Source organism: Hoplias malabaricus, chromosome 10 (assembly GCF_029633855.1).
Source record: "Hoplias malabaricus isolate fHopMal1 chromosome 10, fHopMal1.hap1, whole genome shotgun sequence".
Taxonomy (NCBI): domain Eukaryota; kingdom Metazoa; phylum Chordata; class Actinopteri; order Characiformes; family Erythrinidae; genus Hoplias; species Hoplias malabaricus.
This window is the reverse complement of record NC_089809.1, coordinates 15,042,293-15,067,309: the sequence shown is the minus strand read 5'-3', so window position 1 is coordinate 15,067,309 and position 25,017 is coordinate 15,042,293. Positions and strand designations below refer to the sequence as shown.

At 36.8% G+C, this 25,017-nt stretch overlaps 1 protein-coding gene across 4 annotated transcripts in view; it reads left to right on the top strand.

Moving 5' to 3' along the window:
- Positions 1 to 22,459, top strand: part of nck1b (NCK adaptor protein 1b) — a 55,586-nt gene extending 33,127 nt beyond the window's left edge. For 2 of the 4 annotated variants that reach the window (XM_066683219.1, XM_066683218.1), the window contains 3 exons: positions 1,632 to 1,875; positions 16,900 to 17,615; positions 18,409 to 22,459. In XM_066683219.1, the coding sequence (XP_066539316.1) occupies positions 1,650 to 1,875; positions 16,900 to 17,615; positions 18,409 to 18,609 (1,143 nt within the window). In that variant the 5' untranslated portion in view covers positions 1,632 to 1,649 and the 3' untranslated portion in view covers positions 18,610 to 22,459. Of the gene's footprint in view, positions 1 to 1,631; positions 1,876 to 7,562; positions 7,715 to 16,899; positions 17,616 to 18,408 lie in introns of those variants that run through there. The other 2 variants (XM_066683220.1, XM_066683222.1) reach the window with 2 other exon arrangements.
- Positions 22,460 to 25,017: the final 2,558 nt, after the last annotated feature.

Below are 25,017 nucleotides of genomic sequence, written 5' to 3'. Positions count from 1 at the left end.
TGCTGCTCTTTGCCTGTGAGGAAGCAGGGAGCAGGTGTAATCTTTCTTGGTAATTTTTATTAAACACCAGTTCACATTTACCAGTGTTTAGTAAGCAAGCCCTGAGGGTCTTTTTTTGTAACTTTCAGGTGCACTCTTTTTTTAAGAGAGACACATGTCCTGTATAGTCAGGCCATTGGAAAAGACTGTGCCAGACCTTATTTTATACATACTACAACAACATGGCTATGTAAACACAGAATGTGTGTCTTGCCTGCGGTCCAGCTCTGTCTTCTATGGCGCATCATGAAGTGCAGAATCAGGCAGTGGTTACCTCAAACAGTTGAGCAGCTGGCATCGTGTATCAAGCCAGAATGGGCAAAAGTTTTAAAATTTTAATCCACAGTTCCCAAATAATTATACTATGCAATTATAAGGAAAGCTTCTGTAACAGAATGGTAATTATGCCGATATTTTGAAGGGTGTTGCGGGCATCGAATTATACATGGGTTTATATTTACAAAATATGAAACTGAAGACACTGCTGAATGACAATTCCTTTACAAGAAGATTTGTGGTCATGGCAGGAGCTAAAAAGATTACATTTTTATGGTGATGTGACATTAAAAGCAGGCATCTTTACATTTACTTAAGTAGAATAATATAAACTTGAAGGAACAAGGCATTTTTGTAAAAGTGTTTTTATTTCTTTAAAGGTCTGATTGGGAAAAAAAGTGCTGTTTTTAATGGAGTTTCACAGTCTCATTGGTCTAAGCACTCACTCTCTGGGTTTGTGGCATTAATAATTTGGAGATCTCACCTGTTTTTGTGTAAAGTTAAACAGAAAAGCTGTGATGAACTTGTCAGAAAGGCAGTAACAGTCTGTGTTCAGTGTTGGTGTGGGTTATGGTCAGGGGAGCTGAGTTTCAGTCAAAATGTGAAAGGCACATGTCACAGAAGCAAATTCTCACATGAATAAGAGATTATGACAAGATCTCAACAACTTTGACATATTTCTGTCTGAGTGTCCGCTAACACATCATAATATTGAGCAGAGCTAAACATGCCATTAACTATGTTAGATCTGTAGTGATGGACACGAAGGGATGAGGCAAAGTGTCCCAGTTCTACCCTCAGATCCCTTTAACACATGAAAACACTGTGTCCCTTTTGCTCATGCTTATACTGCCATTAAAGTGCTCACTTCAAGGAAGTACTTTGGGGTCAGGCGTTGGGATAGTCTGAGACTGCTGTGATGGTGTGTCATACGGTGGCTTTGAGAAGAGGACACAGTGGTTTGTTAATGCTGTGAGAGTTTAATTTTTCTTGAATTGCCTGCTGATTGACCTCTGGCCTAGATTTGTATTTTTGCTATCTGAATTTTACCCTGAATTTTTATAACCTGTTTATTTTATGTGAATTTGTCAAATCTGAATATTTTGTCACCTCAGCATTTCAAGTTAATCTAATACCATGCAAAAATAATTCAAATTAAAAATATTCAGACAAATATAATTAAAATATTCAAAATTCTGATTTAAATACTGGTCATTGATTTAGCTCAATATTTTACACAATTTCCCAACTTTTCTGAAAATGGGGTTTGTTTAATTATATTGTATTTGTGGCTAATTTTGTTTCCTCTTTCTTAGTGTTAAAGACAATCCAAGATGACAGAAGAAGTGATTGTCATTGCCAAATTTGATTACATGGCCCAGCAAGACCAGGAGCTAGACATTAAGAAGAATGAGCGTCTTTGGCTCCTGGATGATTCCAAGTCCTGGTGGAGGGTTCGCAACTCCACCAACAAGACAGGCTTTGTGCCATCAAACTATGTGGAGAGGAAGAACAGTGCAAGAAAAGCCTCCATTGTCAAGAACCTTAAAGACACTCTAGGTAAAGATCTCAGTGATGTTGTTTACCCTGTAATGATGTGCACTTGATTTACACAGCCACCACAGCATTACCGCAGAGTATGTGTACTGTTGACAAGCTTCAACATGCCCCTCACGCACAACAGCATTACTGCAGTCGATGAAACTGTTGTACTGGTTGCTGTGTGGTATTGAAGTGGGTCAGAATTTTTATTTTTTTTTTCTCCTCTCTCCCCCTTTTGCACGTCTCATTTCCTGAGCACATTTTGACAGTCATATAAACGTGTTAAAGCACACACATACACCAAGTACAAACAGTTCTTAAGAGTTATTAAGAGGTGCATAGCTGTGTATTTTACTGAAGGAGCCCTCTGAAGAAGACCTGTAAGTTTGGCCATTTCTGCTTTGAGAGCCTTTTATTTAATTTCTCAGGTAAGGAAAATATCTGGTGAGTTTTTGTTACAAAAAAATGTATTATATATTTATTTATTTATTATATTATTATTATTTTTAAGATTGCATAAGCACCTCTGAAATCAAGATGAAGTTATGTTTTCAATCTTCTTTAGTTTGTCTCATGATCAAAATTTAATTGTGCACTGCAAATATTTTACTCTTTGACCTTTTTTTTAACAAATTAGCTTTATGTATAAGTGGAAAACAAGGCTCTTCGTTTCCATTCGGATTCCAGTAAGATGAGAATTCTTAAGGTCTGTGATTGGATATTTTTGCAGAGGTTAAAATGTTTCACCTGGCAACAGTTCTTTTAAGCCTAACAGATTCCGCGAGTAGCTTCTCGTTTCTTAGGCAACCTTGTTGGAAAATGTGTGGTAAAAGAATCTGGGTTACTGTGTTTCAGAAGAGTCACATAATTGGCCTGCATCAAGCAATGAAAGCAACTGCAGAGACTGCTGCAATTTTTGGAACAGGGTTTAAAATTATCCAAGACATTACTTAAGAATAAATAAGTACTGTTAAAGGGGATGTGTATGATTGTGGGGAAACACAGTTTGTTTTGAAGCTCTGCATGTTTCTAAGGTGGTATGTTTGAAAAGAAAAAAAAACTTTTTGAAGGTGGCTGAAGTTTAACTTGTCTGTAAGTTTTTATTCACTGTTTGATTTACCACAGAAACTAATTTGTAACTCAGGTTGCACTTATGGTGCAGTTAGCTGCCTTTCGAATTTGGAGATATTTTCACTTTAATCAGTAGAAACAGCACAAATAAATCTATATTATGTACCTATGGAGCAAGAAGAGAGCAATATCTTAATCTTGGTTTGTGCTTTTGAATGTTTAGTGTTCTCTCTGTTGCCTAAAAGAATGACAGATAACTTTTCTGTGCCATGAGCAGAGAGAGAAAGCCTAGCGTACCAGACCAAGGCAGCTTGTTTATTTACTTGTTTACTGACACCAGGGCTTCGTAAACACATTATAGCGGCTTTGAGCTTGTGAATGGTAAGGAAAATTTTTCAGAATTATATAGTGTTTTTTTCATTACAGCTGTGAAGTAGGGAACAGTCAAAATTGCATAGGTTTTGTTTTTAGAAAAAATCTTTAATGACTGGGCATGGTGATCACAAACTTTAGGTGAAGTTAAATTTTACATTTCACAGAAGAACGTGCAGCAATTTTATTGAACAATGAAAGTAAGACAAGCTCCTCACTTACAGTGTGACATGATCTCACAAGACTGGAAATGAATGGTTAGTTTAATATAAAATAGTATTAATTTAAAAAAACAAATAATATTAGTTTAAAAAAATTCATTTGTTTAAAAAATACATATAAATGTAATAGATAAATGTAAATAGATAAACTATTTTGTGAGGCAAAAAAAGTGTGTCACACGCATCACACGCATACCACATTTAACCCATCCATTCCTTGAACACATTTTCATGGATCTTGCTTACATTTCAGCTAGAAAATACTCAATCACTAATTGGTTCGATAAGAGTTAGAGGACAAAAGTTTGATGTGCTATGCTCGGACTTGTTTCATGCAGAAACGAAAATCAAGTAGAACCCATATTCTTGCTGTTCAGTGTTTGTGTGGGGGCATGTGCCATGACGTAGTATTGTGATATGATATAAATTAACATACAAATGTACAGTAACATTATTATGATGTAACTTACATTATTGTAGACTTTTCAGAATGCAGTCACTGCATTATAAAAGCTGCAGGTTTCACCAGAAACACACTGCAGCCATGCTTTAACAAGCTCTCACAGCCACTGATCATGTTACTGTCCTTAGTTCTGTGAGGGAAATATAAACACAGAGGCTAGAGCATGTGAAATTCAGCATACTTACGGCACATTGCAATCCCATAACTGTATCTTGGAGAGAGGCTAGTGAGGTGGCTAACAGAAGAAACTGCTGAAACCAGGTTTAGTTTAGTTCAAGATCCAGAGCTTAATTATTAATAAAAGGTAAGACACATTTTATTATCACTTGTTATCCCACTGTTAATTAAACTTGGGTAAACTTACTGTTCGTTGTCCTGTTCAAAAACATAACTGCACTACATATCATCAGAATTGCTAACGGTGCACTGATTAACACATGCTTTTAGTGTATGAGCTTACAGATGCGTATTGTATAATTTCACATTGGAATTTTCACACTCAGTATGCTACATTTTGAACTGATCTTTTACCACAATATACTACTTTCAAAATAGTGGTCCTAAGGTAATTGAATCTCATCTGTTGTCTAATGTATCTGATATTTAAAAAGGTATGTAACACGTATGTACTGTGCAAATGTCTTAAGCACCTAAGATGATAATTATTATTATTATTATTATTATTTAGAATAATGTATCTTCTCAATAGGTGATGCTTGTATAAAACTATATAGTACTAAATAAAATATACTAAATAAAAAAAAATTATACAATGAAAGGATTTATATTTTTAATATGTATTATGTATTAAACCTTCACATACAGAATGTCAGTGCTGTAGTAATGTGTTTTTATTCAATAATAGGTTGTAATATTATATATATATATATATATATATATATATATATATATATATATATATATATATATATATATATATATATATACAGAAACAACCCTCAACCTTCTCATTTCTCTCCAAGTGTTTATCCTAATTACAATTTTTTTTTTCAGAAATTTTGATAGTGTTGTTTACACTGATTGTATATTTGGCATAGCCAAAACTGTTGGACAATCCTATAGGCCTGGATGCATGTAGTTCTAATTACATTATGAAATTAGAGCTACTTGCATGGAGTTCCACTTTTCAGTTGTTGTGTATTATGTTTGCATAATGCAAAATAAATTGCATTTAATGTTTGAGTGTAAATTGCTAAAACTTCTAGACTTGTGTGGTGCTGGACTGTTGAGTACCAGGTATATTTATTTATTTTTAAGGGGCGGGGGTGTTGCTATTAATCCCTGAGATATTGTAGTTTACATTTATTGTAAGAACTCTGAACACATATTTCTAAGTGGTAAATCAGCAAACCAGAAGGATTAGTCACTTATCATTCAATGAATTTGATGAGTGACCTGTGGGGTTTACTAAAAACATCATGCTCTGGGCTTGTTTACTGGTGGACTTGTGTGTCTGACAAATCAAGAGTGTGGGGATACCTGTACATGTCCTCAGAATCTATGGAGCTGCCAGGTCTTTCCTATTACGTGTATTCTTTTTAATAACTTGTTGAATAAACAGCTACTGGACATCAGGAGTTCACCACTTTGAAACAGTGTTTAGTGAGGTGATCTTACATTGTATGAAGTTCTTTTCTAATCTTGTTAGATTAGTGTTGACTTAGTGTTGAATTTATTCAATTAAATATATAAATCATTGGTAAATCTTGGTCTTCCACAGTACCTGTGGCTTCAGAATCCAGCAGTGCTGGTTTTCCAACTACGGCAACAGTCAGTTCTTAGCATACCATCAAAGAAGCAGTTTATTTACTTATTAACTTTATTTTTATATTTTTTTGTATTTTTATTTAATAATTTATTACATTTACATTTCTAACTTAAAGTTTAGAAGTACTTAAAACTACTTAGTGTTGATAAATTAGTTTTTTGTTAAAACACTTTTTTGTTGGGTTTTGTTGTGCAACAACATTATATGCTTAAACACAATACAATGCAACATAATTTTTGTTATACATTATTGTATTGATACATGCCTAGCTCTGTATAGAAGATAATAGAAAATGAAAGTGTGAGAATGCCACAGAGCCTCCTGCATTACTGCTTTCATCATGATACAGTGCTGCAGTTTGATTTTGTGATAGCAGTGTCACCTACATTGTTTCACCCCTGTAAACCATACAACAATTTTAGTTTGCACAAACCTTTCTCTCTCATGCATACGTTTCAGCCCTTTGTTCTTTTTTCATTTTATCTCTTGCTGTATGTTCTTTTGTCTGTCTTTCTCACTTTCTCTCTGTCTGTCAGTCTATTTTCTCACACCTTCATTCTCTTACCTTGTGCTTACTCTCATTCTTTTGCTCTAAATCCTTCATTACTCAATTGACTGTGCAATCCGAATACAAAATATCCCTTGTAATATTTATAAAAGTATTTGTTGGTCAGTTGTTGGAGGTGCATGGCTGATGCAATTTGAGAATTGCTAAAGAGCAGAATTTCCAACAGAACTGAAAAAGATTTGGTCTTTTTACTGCTTCTAAAAAGGAGAACTAAAAAGTTACTCAGAAACAAAAGTCCCTGAGTCCTTAGACATCTCTCTGAGGGAGAGCAATGTCATTGTTAGGTGTAAATATGCTGGCATCATCTTCAGTTTATCTGTGCACTGATGCTGTGGACAGTCTTTGCTGTACAGCAGTACAAGGCTGTGCTTCTGAAAAGTAGAAATTATGTCTATCATTATAATCATGTGAAAAACTTTACTAATTTGAGCATTTCCATTTGTGAGCTCCCCACAACACAACAAATTCAGATGTGGGAGAGCCAGTTTAATCCAAAGGCCTGCATCTTTTGGCTGCAGCCTCTCTCATGAGACCTCATTAGTTTCTTGGCTGTAACTAATTATGACATGAATTAGTAACGAGTAATTACATTTTATACCTGCTCTCCTTCTGATGAGACCACATTTACCACATAAAACAACTAACATTAACCAATTTTTGTTTCTGTGCAAGTGACTCTATTTGTGTGTTTATGTTCTATTTGAGTGTTATTGTTGAGTGGCAGGTTGGTTTTATGTGAGCTGCAAAACATATTTATTAGCGTGCACCTTTACGTGCAGTCAAGTTGCATGCTATTATTTACCCTAACGTTTGAACCACACACATTTTGTTAAAGACTAAAGGCAGGATATATATTTGCCCTTATAATGTCTTATTTTTGAGTGTGTATGTGTGTGCTTCAGGGTCTTACATATCAGACATTACTCGTTGGTTGGCAAAGTAAATCGGTTCAGATTCTGGATTCATAAGAAAGAGGATGTTTGGCGAAAATGGAGATAATTGTGGATGTGTGGACTCCAAAGGCGTTGTGGTTCATCACTGTGCTTTGCAACTCTTGGTGTTTTGTCGCAGTGGAGTTTGTTCTTCCACACGCACAATCATGGGATTATGAGTCATAGTGATGAAAAGTTTGGCGTCTTGGTTAAGGTTCGAAGCGATTACCTAGTTCATCGCCTGAGGAACTACGACTGTCTGTATGTGTGGGGCCGGAATGAGCAGTGCCCTATGAGTGGCCAAGAATGGTCACATGGCCAGTTGTACAGTCAGTCCGCTGGTGGGCGTATCACATGGAACAGCTCCACAGCTGCTGAGGGAACACTCGCCGGGAGGAGAGCCCAAAATGGATATGGCTAACCTTTTCAAGCACTTCTTCCGTGAGTTTTTTACCCCCTTTCCTTTGTATTTTTTCCGTTGTCTCTCTTTTTCTGTGTTTACATTTTAACTACGGATGAAACTGGTTATTTTTAAGCAAAATGTGTTGTTTTGTCGTATTAAGGAGTTTTGAAAAGCTTGTTTTTCCCTCTCGCCTCTGGGTGGGAACTTGTCAGGATTTTTTTCCCCCTTCTTTCCTCGCGCCTTTGTTGCGTTTCCCTTCGCCTTAACACAAATTTGCATGTTGTGAGAAGCCAAATGACAGTGAGGATATGTTTGGGAGCGAGTTATGAGAGAACAAATATATTTGCTTGTATGTGGGGAAGAAATAAAAAGTTTTTCGCATCTGGGTGTGCTAGAGGAGAGGCTGCTGGAGCTCGGTTAGGGCTCTGTGGAAGCTCCTGTGGAAGCCTGTAATTGTCCCGCTCCCTTACTCGCACACTGCAATCAGCCGCGTGTGACTAACTCTGGATATTCGTTTTCCTCACGTACACATAAATGTCTGCCTTGTTTTCTTTATTTTCTCACCTCTGTTTCCGACAAAATTTTCGTTTGGTTGGTTTACCTGCATCTATATTTTGGCATACTTTGAAGGTTCTTTTTGATTGTTTAGTTTTTTAAAAGCAAAAGAGGGAAACAAAAGTGTCTTAGTTTACCAAGATAGAAAGTTGTATAATAAGTTTAATAACTATGTTTTCACTTATTATAACATTTATTAGTAATAAGCAACTATTGTAATTGAGGTAGAAAATATTATAAAAGTATGTAATCCGTGTAGGACCTTTGATTTTACAATGTTCATACAAAGTGAAGGACTGGTGTTGAAAAATAACCCCTCACTAATCGCCCAAAACATGACTCAATTAATTTGACTTGAGTTATATAAAATAGAATGCAGTTAATATCTGTTTAATTTTGTCTTGAGGATTATTAATCAGTAGCTATTATACATTATTTAGTAACTACCCTGAGACTAAGTAGGCCTACACTACTACTTTTATTTTAAAGGGAGAAGCTGTGTTAGCTGTTCTGGGGGTTTCCTCTCATGAGTGGGATTCAGTCAGGCAATGGCAGCTCCATATTTCATATTCTTTAACACTGCAGGCTTTGTGTCATCTTTACTCTCGGCACTGATTGATGAGAGTGCAGCTCCTCTCCACTGGGGTGGCTTTGGTTGATAGGGATGTTATCACAGGAATGTGATTACAGAAGGCTTTCACAGGAATCTTCACATCTTCACTGACACACTTTACCATTGCACTTCAGTTCAGTCACTCGTAATATTAAACATTTATTTCAGTATCTTTATGTATGTCTATGTATGGTATGCTTTAACATAACAGTACACTAACAATTCACAGAATTCACTGCTTGATGCTCTGCTGTGCATTCAGCATTAAATGTTTTGCTGCAGGATAAATGTAGAAAATTTGACACTGTGTTAACAATTTTTGAAACAAAACTGAGGGAAAGATTGTACAGTATGTTCTTTAAATATTTGGATAGCAATGGTTTATTGAGTAAGGTATAAAATGAGCAATATAAGCACATGGGAAATCCTAGACATGACATTTAACTAAACAAACTCTCAATGTCAGTCATGCTAATTCTGTAAAAGCAGCACATCTGTTGCTGCACTGTTAGTTAGTCATTGTTTACTTCTCCGTTAGTGGCCACAGAATACTATTGGTGAGATATTTTTCAGTCCAGCAGTGACAAGGAGGTGTTTTAAAACTCAAGCAACACTGCTGTGTCTGATCCATTCATGCTAGCACAGCATACATATCATTGTCACCAAGTATGATCCACTACGCAAAAAATACTTGCTCCTGGTTATCAAAAAAAATGGTAAAAGGGGCTAACTGAGTATGCAGAGCAATGGATGAAATACAGTCTGTAATTGTAGAACGTCAAATATTAAAATAAATTTGTGTCTGAATGTGTATAAACAAATGTTATTTAATATAGTTTAAAGAGGATCTGCTTAAAAGATCCTGTAGATATTTTGCTGCCTGCCTCTCTTGCTCTCTCTCACTCTCTTTCCTGTCGTTCGGCCTCTGCTCGGAGAGGAAGTTGTCTAATTTGAGACAGATTTCTCCCAAGTTCCTTTGAGCAAGCAAAGGAGGAAGTGAGGAAACAAGGGGCTAATGATTCACAAACGTCTGAGCGTCAGTCAGTCTGTTTGTCCATCCACATTGTCTTTTTCTATATTTCTATATATGGATTTGGGAATTTCTCCCTTTTATTCTTTCAGATGTATTTCAGATTCATTATATTTACAGTTTCCTTTATTTTTCTGTCCTGTTCTTTTCTGAGGCCTTTTACAATCCAAGTAGTTGAGTAAAAATTTTCAGGGCACTTTTTGATATACTTGTGAAATGTATGTAAATCAATGTGATATTTCTCCCGTTGTCTTGACCCTTGTTTCTGTAACAAATGTGTAAAGGAAAAATATCAAATGTTTTCACTGAACAACTTGATTTTTATTGAAATTTTGTAAATATAAACATTTGGGATTTGATGCTTTCTACACTCAAAAAGGGGAAAAAACACAGGGATGTTAAGTAGAGAAATACTTATATAGTGTATTGAAACATTACAATATATCCAGGTGAAGAGAAGTTTAAAAGGAAAAGCCACCAAAAGCATTGTCTTTGCCAATACAGATGGGCTATGGGTTTGTAATGTTTAACAATTACATTTCCTGAGCATTTAATGCTAAATACAAATATAGGAAATTGGGTTTAAAACTTGATGAAAATGATGGAATGAGGAATTTTTTTTTTAAGCACTGACCTGTTTCCCTCAGCACTGCCAGAAAAACCAATAAACCCCTGCAGGTGGGACTGTGACTCCATTTGCTGCATCACTAAATGATGGACAGTTAAATCTGACTGCTGATTGGCTAAATAAAAGTGATGACAAATGAGAAGCGCATTCTCTGTTTAGGAGCCATGGAGTATCTGCCCCATCCACCGGCTGAGGAAGGGCAACATGTTTGAGATAAACACCGCTCTTTTTTGGAATTAAACTTTGCCACTGGTTTCATTTTTGTCTTTTGTTGACTTACTCGCAGTTATCTGTGCATGCGATATATATGCTGAGAAGGGCTTAAGCTTGTGAATTGTGGTAATAAAGATTGGTATACCTCAGAGAGTTACAGTAGTCCATACAAGATTACAAAAAAAAAAAAGTCCATACCATATTCCAGCATGTTCTAAAGCTGTTTAAGGATTCCATTAGTTTATCTGAAGGACAGCTGTAATGAAAGATTTCATGCGTCTTGTCATATATCCAGACTTCATTAAAATTATTATAGGTGGCAGGAGTTTCCTGAAATGCAAATATATTTTGCTGGCCAGCATTTGGTCAGCTGGGGTAGCGTGGTCCCTCAGTACAATATCACAGAATTCAAAGTTACCTCATCGTCCAACACACAGGTTATGTCCGCAGCATGAGCAACCAAACCCAGTTTAGCTTCAGAGATATTTCCTTGGGGTTTTGGCTGGTGTTACTGCTCCACTACTGATGCTATGTTGTTTATGATGCCATGTTTATACCACTGTCTAGCACTCACAGCAATTTTAACTCCTGTTTAACTACAGTACTACAGAAATACATACTCAATGTAACATGGTTAAATTCATATTCCTTGGCATTTTAAGTTTAAAATGCACGTTGTATACCTAAAAACAAGTGGAGTGCCTTTAAGGTCTGCATCAGAAATTGCTCCTAGTTATTCTTCTGTGATATATGAAGGCAAGGTGAAAAACTTTTGTCAAAGGTAGCTAATGTCAAATTAGAGCAATAAAATAAATTAACCTCCAAACTGTTTTTCTAAACTGTAAATTTACAGTTTTCACTGTAAATAAACTAAACTGTGCAAAATGTGTATTGGGTTTCTACTTAATTCACTCCTTCAGCTGTTTCATCATGTTCAGTGTCATGATGTGTTCACATAATATAAATGTCAGTGGCCATTGTAGTGTCAGCACGCAACAATTTTGCAGATGTTTGTAGAACATTTGGGCAATAATATGTTAGTATTTTCTGTTTAAAAATAGAAAAAAATTCAACTTATTAAAATGTAATATTGTAACAGAACATTTGGCCTTGTATTGTATTATATCTTACTATACCATTTTGTAAATAGGGGCATTTAGTCCTTTTAAAGCACATTAAACCTACGAAAGGAATTCTGAATTTGTGTAGAGCTTGTGTAGAGATGGTAGAACTGGTGCAATATATTCATGGGTTTTTGTACAAATGAGTAGAATGTCTTAAGCTTTTAGGACTAACTTGAGTTGTGGTAATAAAGATTGGTATACCTCAGAGTTACTGTAGTCCATACAAGATTACAAAAAAAATCCTATTACACAAAGAAGACTGTGGCTTGTTACAAGAAGCTGCATTCAAATGGGCTTTGTGACTGTTTCATCTTCTCTTAACCTGTGAAATGGAACAGTGGTTAGCTCGTTTCATGAAAATTGCTATCAGCTTTCTGTGTTAACAGAGATTTAGCCTAGATATCAAGAGTGACCCAAGATTCATTGGTCCACAAGCTGCATTATCATACGGTGTTTGGATGAAATTTTACTGGCATTGAATGCTGGATAGATGGTTTTCTTTAGGGGAAATATGTAATGTGCAGTACTGTCTGGTTTAATGTATCTGCTGATGTTTTCTGCTTTGATGTTTCATATGTGTGGTTTCAAGTCTATTTCTGCACTGCTATCAGGCAGCAGAACAGGGCAAGACAGCTTTTGTGGGTTTCCCCCCTCCGTTTTATTTATATATATATATATACATATATATTTTATATATATATATATATATATATATATATATATATATATATATATATATATATATATATATATATATATATATATATATATATATACACACACACACATTACACACTGTGTGTCTGTCTGTATAGTTTTTTGTTTGATTATTTATCTCCCCCCCTTCTCTCAGTGCTTTACATTTTTTAAACATCAAATGCTGCAGGATTTGCTGTGCTAATTTACTTGCTACTGTTATTGTACTCTATATTATTTTTTAAAATTTCTTTAATGTTAAGAGTTTGGAAGCTACAAGGCCTTTTAAATTCATCTTTTGTGGCTGTACGTGCGTGGGATCTTGGCTCTGTAATGCAGCACACTTACTCTGACGTATCAGAGAACAATAGGATGTTCAGCCCAGGGGAAGTGGCTAATCTATATTAGCCTGCAGTGTGTGTTTGCTGGTAGGAAAGACTGTGAAATGGAGGGAAGTCCACACAGCGAGAGTGCAGGATGGACAAAAGACTGAAATTTGCAAAGGCAGAGAGAGCCAAGCACAGTTTTTGTAGATGACCGTTCTGTGTCAGGTTATAAGCAGTATCTTAATGACAAAAATTGAAAGCAAAAGGGCAAAAACAAATGCCTTCACACAGGTTCTCAGATTTACAGCCTCATGGAGCTACGTGGCTTAATTCCCAACTATCCAACTATCCTTGGCTCAGGAATTTCACAGGAAAGAAAGGCTGACGTCGTAGAAAAAAAAACAACCCCATACAATAACTCCATTTTCCTCATGTTTTTTTTTTCTCCTCTTTTCCTTTTCTTTGCTGTTTAAAAGAAGTTAGCATTCTCAGTATTTCCTATTTACTCCTCCTCTTTTACTGTTAGTTCTTCCCCAACCCTTATTCTTGTTCAGTGCTTATACTTAACCAGAGGCATAAATACATCACACACTCACATAAACATGACACTTTACAGTACTTGCAGACAAACTAATATTATAACAAAAAACAACAAAAAATGCCTTTATTCTTTTAAGAATGCTAGATTTTGAAATGGTTCTTAATAACACTTGGTGAGTAGGAAGAGGTGTTATTTTTAACTTTATTTTATATTTGTTTGTTTGTTTGTGGACCAAATCTGGGCAGCCCTGGTCTAGGCTAATCTGTCTTTGCGAAAGATATGAAGTCTGGAATGCCTGTGACATTCTTTTTTTTGGATATGAAAGCAACCAGAATGACTGACTGACTAAAACTGTAGGCAGGTAACTTAAGCCACTGCATGAAATAATAATGGCAAACTTAAAATCACTAACAGGTTTGGTCTGTATGCTCTAGTGTCCACAGATGGTAGATTATGTGAGCTTTGTGGTTCCTCATTTAAACATTTAGAGTGCTTGTATTGCACCTCTTCACTGGGACTCATTTTCCATTTGCTGTGCATGAGAGTGTACACACCCTAAGCTGACAAGATCCAGCATGCTTTTTAAAATCCCAGATCACACTGTATACACATTTATCCTCATACACCTGGTTGATCCACACTTCCATTTAAAACAACCACTTGGAGCAGATATCCAGGGGTGGGTGCATTTGTAATGCAAAACGCATTACAGGAATCTCTGTCTATTATTATTGTTATTATTATTAATAATTATTTAAGCAAAGAAGGAGCAAGGAGGAAAATACTGATGCTTTTTATATTAAATCATTTGACCTTTCATCTCTGGAGTCTGTTTTTTGTTTTAGAATTTTGTTTTTGTTTTAGCTTAGATTGATGTGCATTTGATTTGCATTTGAAGCTACCCCAGTTGTTGCAGAGATACAGTGCATTCCCACTGATCAATTTACAAGTTGGTCTCAGAAATTTGCTACGTCACTTTGTAGACAAGATCTTGTTCAATAAAGGTGATATCACTGCCTGCAACTATGTCTTCAGTGTAGAGTCTTTTAATGTCCGTATTTGTCTGTCTGATGTCAAATGACCTTGGAAAAGTAGTAGTAAGGAAAGTTTATAGGCCTGGTGTTCATTATGGAGATTATTTTACACAATTTATATAATGAAAGATTACATTCTCTTACCCAGAAGGAGAGATGGATATTTGTAATGTACCTTTTAGGGAACACAACGGGACTCTAAAATCACTGTTGTACCTTTAGTGTTAATAATGTATTTTTACCATACATTTTTTTCCTGAGTGTACTTGCTGTATAGAATTTTTGACTGAACAATTACAGAAGGCATTTAATTTTAATTTTTGACTGGGCCAGAGAGAACCTCACTGCCAAGTGGACATTCCTTTACAGTAACACCATTTGTACACGCCTTCCGACCCTGGCAGCATGTTGCGGAGGCCTAAAACTCCACTGTTTTTACAGCAATTCTCCAACCCAGCCCATTTGACCTGACCTAATGTGATTTGACTGGGTGGAATCCTTGGCATCACTAGTGGACCTGCCCTGACACTCACTCGTATGTTCTTACACCAATTGCTCTCTCTCCCCATCTGTCTTTCATTCTCTCCCAACAAATTATGACAGAGGGTGCTCTAATCATTCCAATGTGACTTGTACTGTGTGAGACATTCCCAGTAACTTTCTCAGTGCTGCAGTTGGTGAATTGCAGTATTAGACTGTGCATAGGGCTGTGAAGTGCGGGTGTGGCTGGAGACAACAGTTAACAGCATTGCATGGAATAAGGGTTGAATCTGTGCAGAACCGGACAAAAACATTGAATAAAGGCACAGACAAATACCTGTACTTGAATTGCTGCTCTCTTTGTGGATGAGAGGCATAAAGCTTTTCATTTAAAAGAACACTAGCTAATATTTTTACCTTAAAATTACTGTTTAAAAATGTTTGTGATGCTCCACTGACCTGTAATGGAGAGAATAGAGCCTCAGTCATTTCTGCTCTGGGCTTAGCACCTTCCCCCTACTCATTGATTTCAGTACAGTGCTGTAAAAATTAAATACACTTGGGGGAGCCCCAGATGAAAAAACATATATAAAATATAAGATATTTTTAGATTGCTTAGATTTTTCAATGATTTTTATTAGAGTCAGTAGCATTGACAATGCAACAAGTTCATAGGTCTGCTGTGAATCTTGCAATGAACTTTGAACATGTTCATGTCAAATTCATGTTTATAACCTGTGCTTAAATTTTACTGTTCACATATGATTAAGATCAAATCTATGCCTAGAAATGTTATAAATCAGCCTCTGTTCTTTGTCCCCCTTGACCTCAAAAGTATTGACCCATATTCCTAACAGAATGTCAGTTTAATGCAGACACAAGCAAGTTGGCTACTGTTTGCAGTAAATGGGAGGAAAGCAACATTTCAGTGCTCTGAAGCGTGTTTTGCACAAGCTCTCATTGTTACACCTGGCTTGTAACAAACCACAGTACCTTTTGGGTGTGGAAATGGATCCCACAGAAATGGAGAGTATTTGAAATGACAATTTTCTAATTACTGTTTTACTTTCAAGCAAATTCTGTGAAATTAACATGCATGCTTAGATGAAGCCTTGAATTGATATTTGACCCCTTAGGGAACTATGACAATGTTTAATTTCATGTGCCAGTGGATATAAACATATAGTATCTGGCAATATAACTCTTACCAACACATAGATACATTTGCAAAAATTTGGTTGTTTTGGCATCCCAAACATCTGATTTTCCTATAGGGGATTTGTCTTGCAGTTGGTTAATATAAATTTTGTCAGCTTTGTCTGCAGCCATATGTTGGGCCATTTTATTTGATAGAATGCTTTGTACTTGAGTAACTTCGGCTGTTCATGCCAGCGCACAAAGACCTTGCCACTAACTGCTTATCCCACTTCTAACTGTGCCGTCCTTGTTCGTGCAACATGATGCTTTCAAATTTAGCATCAAACCTTTAGCATAAGGACTAGGGTTAGGCAATATGGCTCTAAAATTATATCACAATACTTTAGGGATTTTGGCGACAACGATATTATTGGTGATATGAAAAAACACTGAAAATTTCATTAATTTTGAGATCACACTTCTGCAACAAAATAAATGTTATATTAATGTGAATTATATTAAATTATTAATACATTTAATTTCTTTTAAGTACGTTTTATTGTAGTACAAACCTAACAATTTCAAACTGCTGCACCACCATGCCAACCTCCTCCAAAACCAGTGCTTTAGAACCCTAGCAGCACTGCTGTGTCTAATACACACTTGCCAGCGCAATACAAGCTAACATATTATCACTACACCTTGTCACTGCAGAGTTGAGAGTGATATACCACACATGTCTATATGAATATCTATCTGTCTGTCTCAAAGTAAGCAAGAAGTTTTTGTGAATCTAATTTACAAGTGAAAGTTTTTAGTAACGTGTATATATGTATGTATCTGCAGGGATCGGGAAGGTGAAGCGGAAAACAGGGATGAGAGACACAGCATCGAGCGCTGATGCAGACTTTTATGCAGACAATGGTGAGCGGCTGTATGATTTGAACCTGCCAGCACTGGTGAAGTTCAACTATACAGCAGAGCGAGAGGATGAGCTGTCACTTGTTAAGGGCACAAGGGTCATAGTCATGGAGAAGTGCAGCGATGGCTGGTGGCGAGGCAGTTACAACGGCCGGTCTGGCTGGTTCCCCTCCAATTACGTGACAGAGGACGCTGATGGGTCTACTGGTGGAGAAATGGGCTTGTCTGAGAAGCTAGCTGCTGTAGTTCACAGTGCCAATGGCAACAGAGTACTGCACACAGTCCAAGCGCTCTATCCTTTCAGCTCAGGTAATGATGAGGAGCTGAACTTCGAGAAGGGTGAAGTGATGGATGTTTTGGAGAAGCCCGAAAATGACCCTGAATGGTGGAAATGCCGTAAAGCTGACGGGCAGATTGGCCTAGTGCCCAAGAACTACGTGACCATGCTGCAAGAATTGCAGAATTCTGCCAACATGGCTGGACCACCCACACCAGACTGTGATTATATAGAGCCCTCATCGACCGGACGTTTTGCTGGCAAGGAGTGGTACTATGGCAAAGTTACTCGCCACCAGGCAGAGGTTGCCCTCAACCAGCGAGGCACTGAGGGAGACTTCCTTATCAGAGACAGCGAGTCCTCTGTGAGTAGCTGCATTTCACCCTCCCGCAGTGGATCATTATTAGTTTTATTAAACTTGACCAACTTTCAGTTTGTTCTTGATGCTATTTACTTTATCCAAGATCACATTTCCTAAAAAACAGGATTGTGCCTGAAATAAAAACAAGACAAAATATGCATTTACACACTATATTATATTGAAACTAGACACCTTATATAATATAATTGTTACATATTATGTATTTTTTATTATAATTATTATTTATTTATTTCCATTTAGAATTTGATGCCATCAATGTGTCTCAAAAACTTGGGGGCCATTTGTGTTGCATCACTTCTTTTAACAATACTTAGGGAACTGAGGAGACCAATTGAAGTTTTGAAATTTAAATGTTTGCCAATTACTTAATGTAAGATTTTAGATGCTCAACAGTCCTGGTTCACCTATGTATATATGCAATTATGTATATCCTTTACCCAGTCACCCATGTAATGTGCCGATACCATTCATTGGACCAAAGGTCATTTTCCTCCATCTCTATATTAAATGAGTTTGGACCCAGAGAATGTAGTGGTGTTTTCTGGGTGGTTTTTTTTTTTTGTTTTGTTTTGTTTTGTTGTAGGGGTTTCGGGGATTTTCTGAAGATTTTCATATTTGATATTTTCTGTAAAATATTGGGCTTAACTATTTTTGAATATCATTACACTGACTCTTTATTTGTTTACATTTTACACAGGGTCTTGTTTAATATATTAATATTAATAAAGTTTGTTTTCATTTCCTCTGATCCCACTATGTATGTCTCTCTTTGTAGCCCAATGACTTCTCCATATCACTGAAGGCCCAGACCAAAAACAAGCATTTCAAAGTGCAGTTGAAGGATAACCTTTACTGCATTGGACAGCGCAAGTTTGGCTCCATGGAGGAGCTGGTGGACCACTACAAAAAGGCGCCCATCTTCACCAGCGAACAGGGCGACAAACTTTACCTGATTAAGGCCCTAGCTGCTTCCTGATCCATACTGTGACCCAGATCAGCAATTTAGAATCACATGGCAGGACTGAAAGACTTGGGAAAATTCAGATGTTTGACAGCAGAGAGAAAGCAAAGTGGAGAAACGGTGTGGACTCCCATATTTGTGCTCAGAAAGAGTTTCATCATCTGACTCTTACGGATCAAAATACAGTTATGTATGTGGCATAGGTGATGTATTTTGATTTAAACATGTATTAGGATTGTACCTAGATTTTCTTTTGTTTATATATATTTTTGTTTTTTAAAAGTTTATTTGAAAACGTGTCCTTCAGTGTCAAACTACCAAGCAACCATTTGGAACTTGGTCGAAAGTTCCAGAAAACTAAAAACATGGGTTGAACAATTCCATGGGGTTTAAATATTTCCTGTGTTGTATTCATCATTGAATAACACAGTGCAATGAGCTGATTTAACTTGATATGTTTATAGGGATCCAACAATTCTGAAAGGTAAATAGCAAAAAGACAAAAAGAAAGTATAAGTTAAATGTGTTACTCAGCCCTAGCTGGCTGCATCGATCTGGCTTCAAGCTGAATGTTTACAGGTAGCATCAGCTGTTTTGATATTCAAGAGCAGCACAGCAGGATCGCTGCATGCTTCCTGCTTAGATTATATTAAAATGTGAGTGGCTAGTGTTATATTCACAATGTTGATTTCTTCATAATAAGTGATAGCTTGTTTCCTAAGGTTAGATCACTTAAAACATTAAGACTGGCCCCAAAATATCACTGACTGATCATAATTCTATCATTGATTTAAGCAGATTTGGTGTCAGAGTATACCTGTACTGTTTGTAATATTTGCAGCTCAGCGCTTTAGGCTCTGCCACACTAATGGTTGCCCCTGTGATATCTCCAGAGCATTGTGGAGCTAGTATGTTAGTAGATTCAAAATTCCTGTTCTGCCACTGGCTTCATAAATTCTTGCTCTCATCCAGAAGGCCTGTATCTGTCTCTGAGGTGGTGAAACAGGTGTTTGTGTATATTGTAACTGTCTGTTCAGTGGTGGCATATTGCTTAAAAGCTTCAACAGGTTTTTTGTCATTTCATTGTGCTTATGTGCTTTTTTGAAAAGGTTGCATGCTTAAATGGAGTCAGAACTGGGTTCTGTGCTATCAGTGCGAAGTTGATGTGGTGGAACAGTTGGAGGAGTTAGTCAGTATTCATAGACTTATTGGAAATGTGGTCATAAGAAAGAAGACCAGGTGGACTGGCTGATTGCAAAGGCTTTTTTTTATATATATATATATAGATCAGGTGGTAGACATGGCTGGAGGATGTTGATGTTTCAGAGAGTAGTTGACAGTGAAATGTAAGACTTCAGCAGATAAGGGAATGTGTGAGAGAAAAGAAGGTCATTGGAATAAACTTTGAGCCTGGGGAAGATCGCTTTTCAGTGATCACTTCTCCAGCTGTGTGGGGTTGGACTGGAGCGAGAGTGATGATTGGGGAGTTTTGGGGAGTGCACGGAAAGTGTGTTCTCAAACTCACATAAGCATTCAGAATTGTGAGTCAGCGGTGAGGTTTACAGTGAAACCCAATCTGGAATATCTCTTAAAAGAGGCTTGAAGGACTAAGACAGCAAAGAATCAAATTGTGTACAAATGGTTTATGGTAGCTATAGCTTTTGACTTTGTGTTCTGACCAGACAGTCTGTCATTTAAAAAAAAAAAAAAAAAAAAAGGAATAAAGTGCCTTTGTTGCTGCTGCTCCTACCAAAGTTTAGTGTATTAGTATCTAAACTCACTTGTGGCTAACAACTTTTTTTTTTTTTTTTTTTTTTCGAGAGGATTGCTTTGCATGTGTATAATGTCTGGGATGTGAATTTTATACAATGTCTGGTTCCTGCCCGCTTCTCGATGGAAACTGATCTTCCTGTTAAGCCCCTTCCTGATTTATGTCCACATTGTTGATATGTATCAGAACATTTGACTCAGTTGTTCATTTGTATAACCGAGTATGAAGTGACCTTACCATACAGCTGTATCACTCATCACTGTTCACTGTTCCTTTCTGCTGTATTTGCCTGTGTTAGGAGGGTCTGACTGTATGTTTGGTAGTGAAGACCAGCCAAAAGTTTTATTCTTCTAAGGGAGGTTTTAATCATATACTCTAGTTCTAGCAAGTCACATTTCTATAGTTTAAAATTAACTCTCTTGCTGTTGTTTGCTTTTACAGTCATTTCTGGGGATCATATAAACTTAATTCTTAAAAGTGGATTCCACTCTTACTTTAGCAATTTATTTATGCTCCAAAATGACCCTGCTTGTATATTTTTTAATATTTATATGTCATGCTGATGATAAATTTGGGGGCAGAAAAAATAAACAACCTCCTTCTAGGCCAAAACCATCTATAAGAGCTATTTTAACAGTGTAATTTGTAAACTGTGCTGTAGCTTTTAGATACATTAAAAGCTTTTGATTCCTGCTTCTTATAAGCAGAACTGCAAGCAATTCTGATACTGCAAGTTTCTCAAGAGCAGAGCATTTGAAAGCAGGTCACTCCAGATGTCTTAATTATCTTAATTTAAATTGGCAGGAATAATGAACGTTGGTGTAATCTGGCTTAATCTCTGGGAACAGTAGCGAGAGGGTATTTTACTGTAGTTTGACATATTTTATTATTGAATGGTCTTTAAAATGTACACATTCTGCGCCTTTCTATCCAGTGTCTCATCCCACGGCCATGATGTTGTATGAATAAGGACATTGTGAATCATTATCTCTTGTTTAAAGGTGCAGATCAAATGCAGTTTGTAGCTGTGCTCACTTTGTCATATTTATTTAAAACATGGCTTCTTTCTGTTTATCCGACAGCAACTGGAATGGTGAGTGCTTGTGTTGGTTACTCTAAAATCCTGCCCCACCAATCCAGTACTGTTCTAGATATATGACCCATATTTCTTACCAAAAATCATACTGATTTAGGAACAGTTTTTGGCTTGCTTAAATTCAGTTGCCCAATGAATGGTTTTACACATAATGGATCTTGGGAGAGTGTTTATATACTGAAACAAATATCTGCTAATGTTCTCCCACTTAAATTATATTAAAGCTTTAACTGCTCTAGATAAAAGCCTCTTTAACAAATCTTGGTGGCAGTGACTGGAGCAAGCATAATGTTGATAGACTTTTTGTCATGTGATAATGGATCATTTCTAACCTGAAGCATTGTGGAGAGATTAATTATTACTTATCATGAACCTGTGTTGAGGGGCAGCATGTTCCCGCCTGGTCAAACAAAGATGATATCTAGGAAGCATGGGCCAGATGATGCTGTGAATATAACAGTGCTTGCATCGATAAACCATTTCATAATGGCTACCTACTTGTTTCTTCATTTTGTCCATTCATTCAGCTCCACTGATCATACAGGAGCACTCTGGCTCTTCAATTACAGACAGTAATCCATCTATTTGCTGAATACTTTGCATACTTTGCCCCTTTCACCCTGTTCATCAGTGATCAGGACCACCACAGAGAAGGTATTATTTGGGTTGTGGATCATTCTCAGCACAGCATGACACTGACGTGGCAGTCATATGTTAGTGTGTTGGGCTGGTTTGAGTGGATTAGACACAAGTCTTGCTGACGTTTTTAAATACACAAAGCACGCAGAGCAACAGAAGGAGAACTGGCTGTAATTGTAGAACTACAAAATGCTCCTTTATGGTCAGTGGAGCTGAGAGAATGGATAGTGTGTAGAAAGAAGCAAGTGGTCAATGTTATGCTTGATTGGTGTATATGTTCACTATCTACATGGAATTAAAACTCATCTTTGTATCTAATAGAAGTTTATTAGACTGTTCAAAGGAAATAAAGTACATAAACCAACAACCCCTTTCTTTTTGTGTACACTCAGAAAGTGGTTCTCAAACTGGTACATGTACGTGAAGAAGTGGTGCTACAAAAATATATATATACTACTTAATCTCAAAATATACTGCTTAATTATGCAATTTATTAGTAATTGAAAATGTTTTTGTGTAAATTACATAATGTTTCACGGTTTTCATAATTTGCCCCAATGAAATTCCTTGGTGTTGTAGAAAAATATAACTTGCTACACATAAACCGTAGTTGATTACGTCTGCAAGAGAATGGCGGGTGGATCCCTTAGTTTTTGGAGAAATCCGGGTAATGAAAGCCCAGCTTCAGTTGCTTACTGAACTAAGCAAAGGCTAGAGACAGACATGGGCATTTTGGATTGTATTATAAAAAGGGCAAAGCAAAAATGAGAGAAACAAGCTGAGACTAAGCCCGAGGAATACTCCGGAGCCCAGGAGGAGTAAATCCAGAGGCAAACAAAGTAGAGAAAAACAAAGCGAGAATTCTGTACACATGAAGACAAATGGAAGAAAACACTCAATTAGAAAAAAAACAGACAAAATAGAAGGAAAACCTGGCTGTTCATCACATCATTACAGCCCTAAAACAAGGTTTAACACAGCACTGCCCCTCCTTCATCAACTGCTACAACCACAGAGAGCCGCTGTGAGCACCTGCCCCAAGCGCTGCGCTGTTTTCACCTGTAGCATATTAAAGCACATTTGCATTAGCATACAAATTTCAGTGAATAAAAATCAACAAAAACATGCAAAAATTCAAGCAAGATTTTGCCTTAATCTTTTGCACCCAGGACATAGGAAGAACCAGAGGCACATGTTTCTGTGGTAAAAATCAGGTCGTACTTAGAGGTGTTGGTTTGATAATTTTGTGATACTTAGTCTAAAAGGTTTGAGAACCACTGCTCTATATGATCAGCAAAATATTTGGAAATTACCTGATTACAGAAAAGCCCTGTGAGGGACTAGTGCCCCCTCAAGGGTGTGTTCCTGCCCTGCACCCAGTGATTCTGAGTAGGCTCTGGACCCACCGTGACCCTGAACTTATCCAGTTACAGATAATGAATGAATGAATGATTACGGAGGAAATCAAGAGAATAGGAAAACCAAATTACCTTTTGTGTGATTGTCTTTGAAAAAAACCCCAATCCTAGTCCTTGGGTGCCATTGTTCTTCACATTATGGAGTTTCTTCTGCTCTAAACAAATAATTGCACTAATGAGCTAATTAACCACCTCTTTGAAGTGATAGCATGACTGAGTGAGGAGAGAACTTGAACATGCTGGGCAGGGGCCAACCAGGTCTGAGAACCATTATTAAAGTCAAGTCAAATGTATCGATATTATGTTTTATACAACCTGATGGTTTCACAACCTAGTTTTACACAACTCCAAAATGAAAACGTAAACAAAATAAACAAATAGATGCATATGAGCAAGTCTAAGGGAATAATTCCCAATTATCTGGAGGAAGAAAAGCAACCTTGGAGTCTGTATGAGTTTTGGAGGCCTAAACAGGTAAGCAGTTGAAGAAGCAGGTAAGTCTTCTATTTAGGGCTGGACATGAATATTACGCTGTTCAAACGACGATAGGTCCACTGAGGGCAAAGCTGGATGTCCATTGACATTTTGCTCAGTATGTTCAGGGTGGACCAATGGTAATAAATCAAGCAGGACTGTACGGAACCAAACATAAAGCTGAGTGTACTGTGCTTCTTCCTTATCTTACAATTACAGTGGTTTATTGTACATCGAATATTTTGTAACCCAACCATCTTGACACTACTGAAATCACTCTCCTTTTGGTGCAAATTCATCCACCACAGAATTGGCGCTATGCCTAAATGAAGCACGTAATGAACATACGGCATATTACCCGTAACTGCATGATGTCATTATATTAAGTCAGAATATCACTATTATCATGATTCATTCATTCATTCATTGTCTGTAACCGCTTGTCCAGTTCTTGGTCGTGGTGGGTCCGGCACCAACCCAGAATCATTGGGTGCAAGGCAGGAACACCCTGGAGGGGGCACCAGTCCTTATTTTTATAGTTTAAAATGTATACAATATTGCATAGCCCTACCAAACAATATTCAAATATTCACGTTGGACACTGTGGCAGTCATTAACTCAGAGTGGAGAGATTTTTCTATTTCTGAATGAAAGAATATGAACAATGAATATTGATCTTATTTAGTTTATCTGGTTTGTCTGATATATACAGTTGCATATTATCAACATAAAAGTTTTAATTTGAGATTTATGTAGATACGAAGAGAGCAGCTGAGCCATGGCCTTTTCTAATATCTTAGATATAAATAAGGCTATAATTTGACAGTTCACTAACTGCTAATTGAATAGCTTTGAGGATTTGACCCAGGCTAAGTGAAGTGTAATGAATATACAGGTTGATTTTGACAAGCAGATTTCCCCCCAGTTCTAACTGATGAAATAAAAAACAATGCTTCTAGCCTTTCTATGTTTTGTGCTGCAGTATATTAGCCAACACAATATGGTGGAAAGTTTGGAATTGGTGC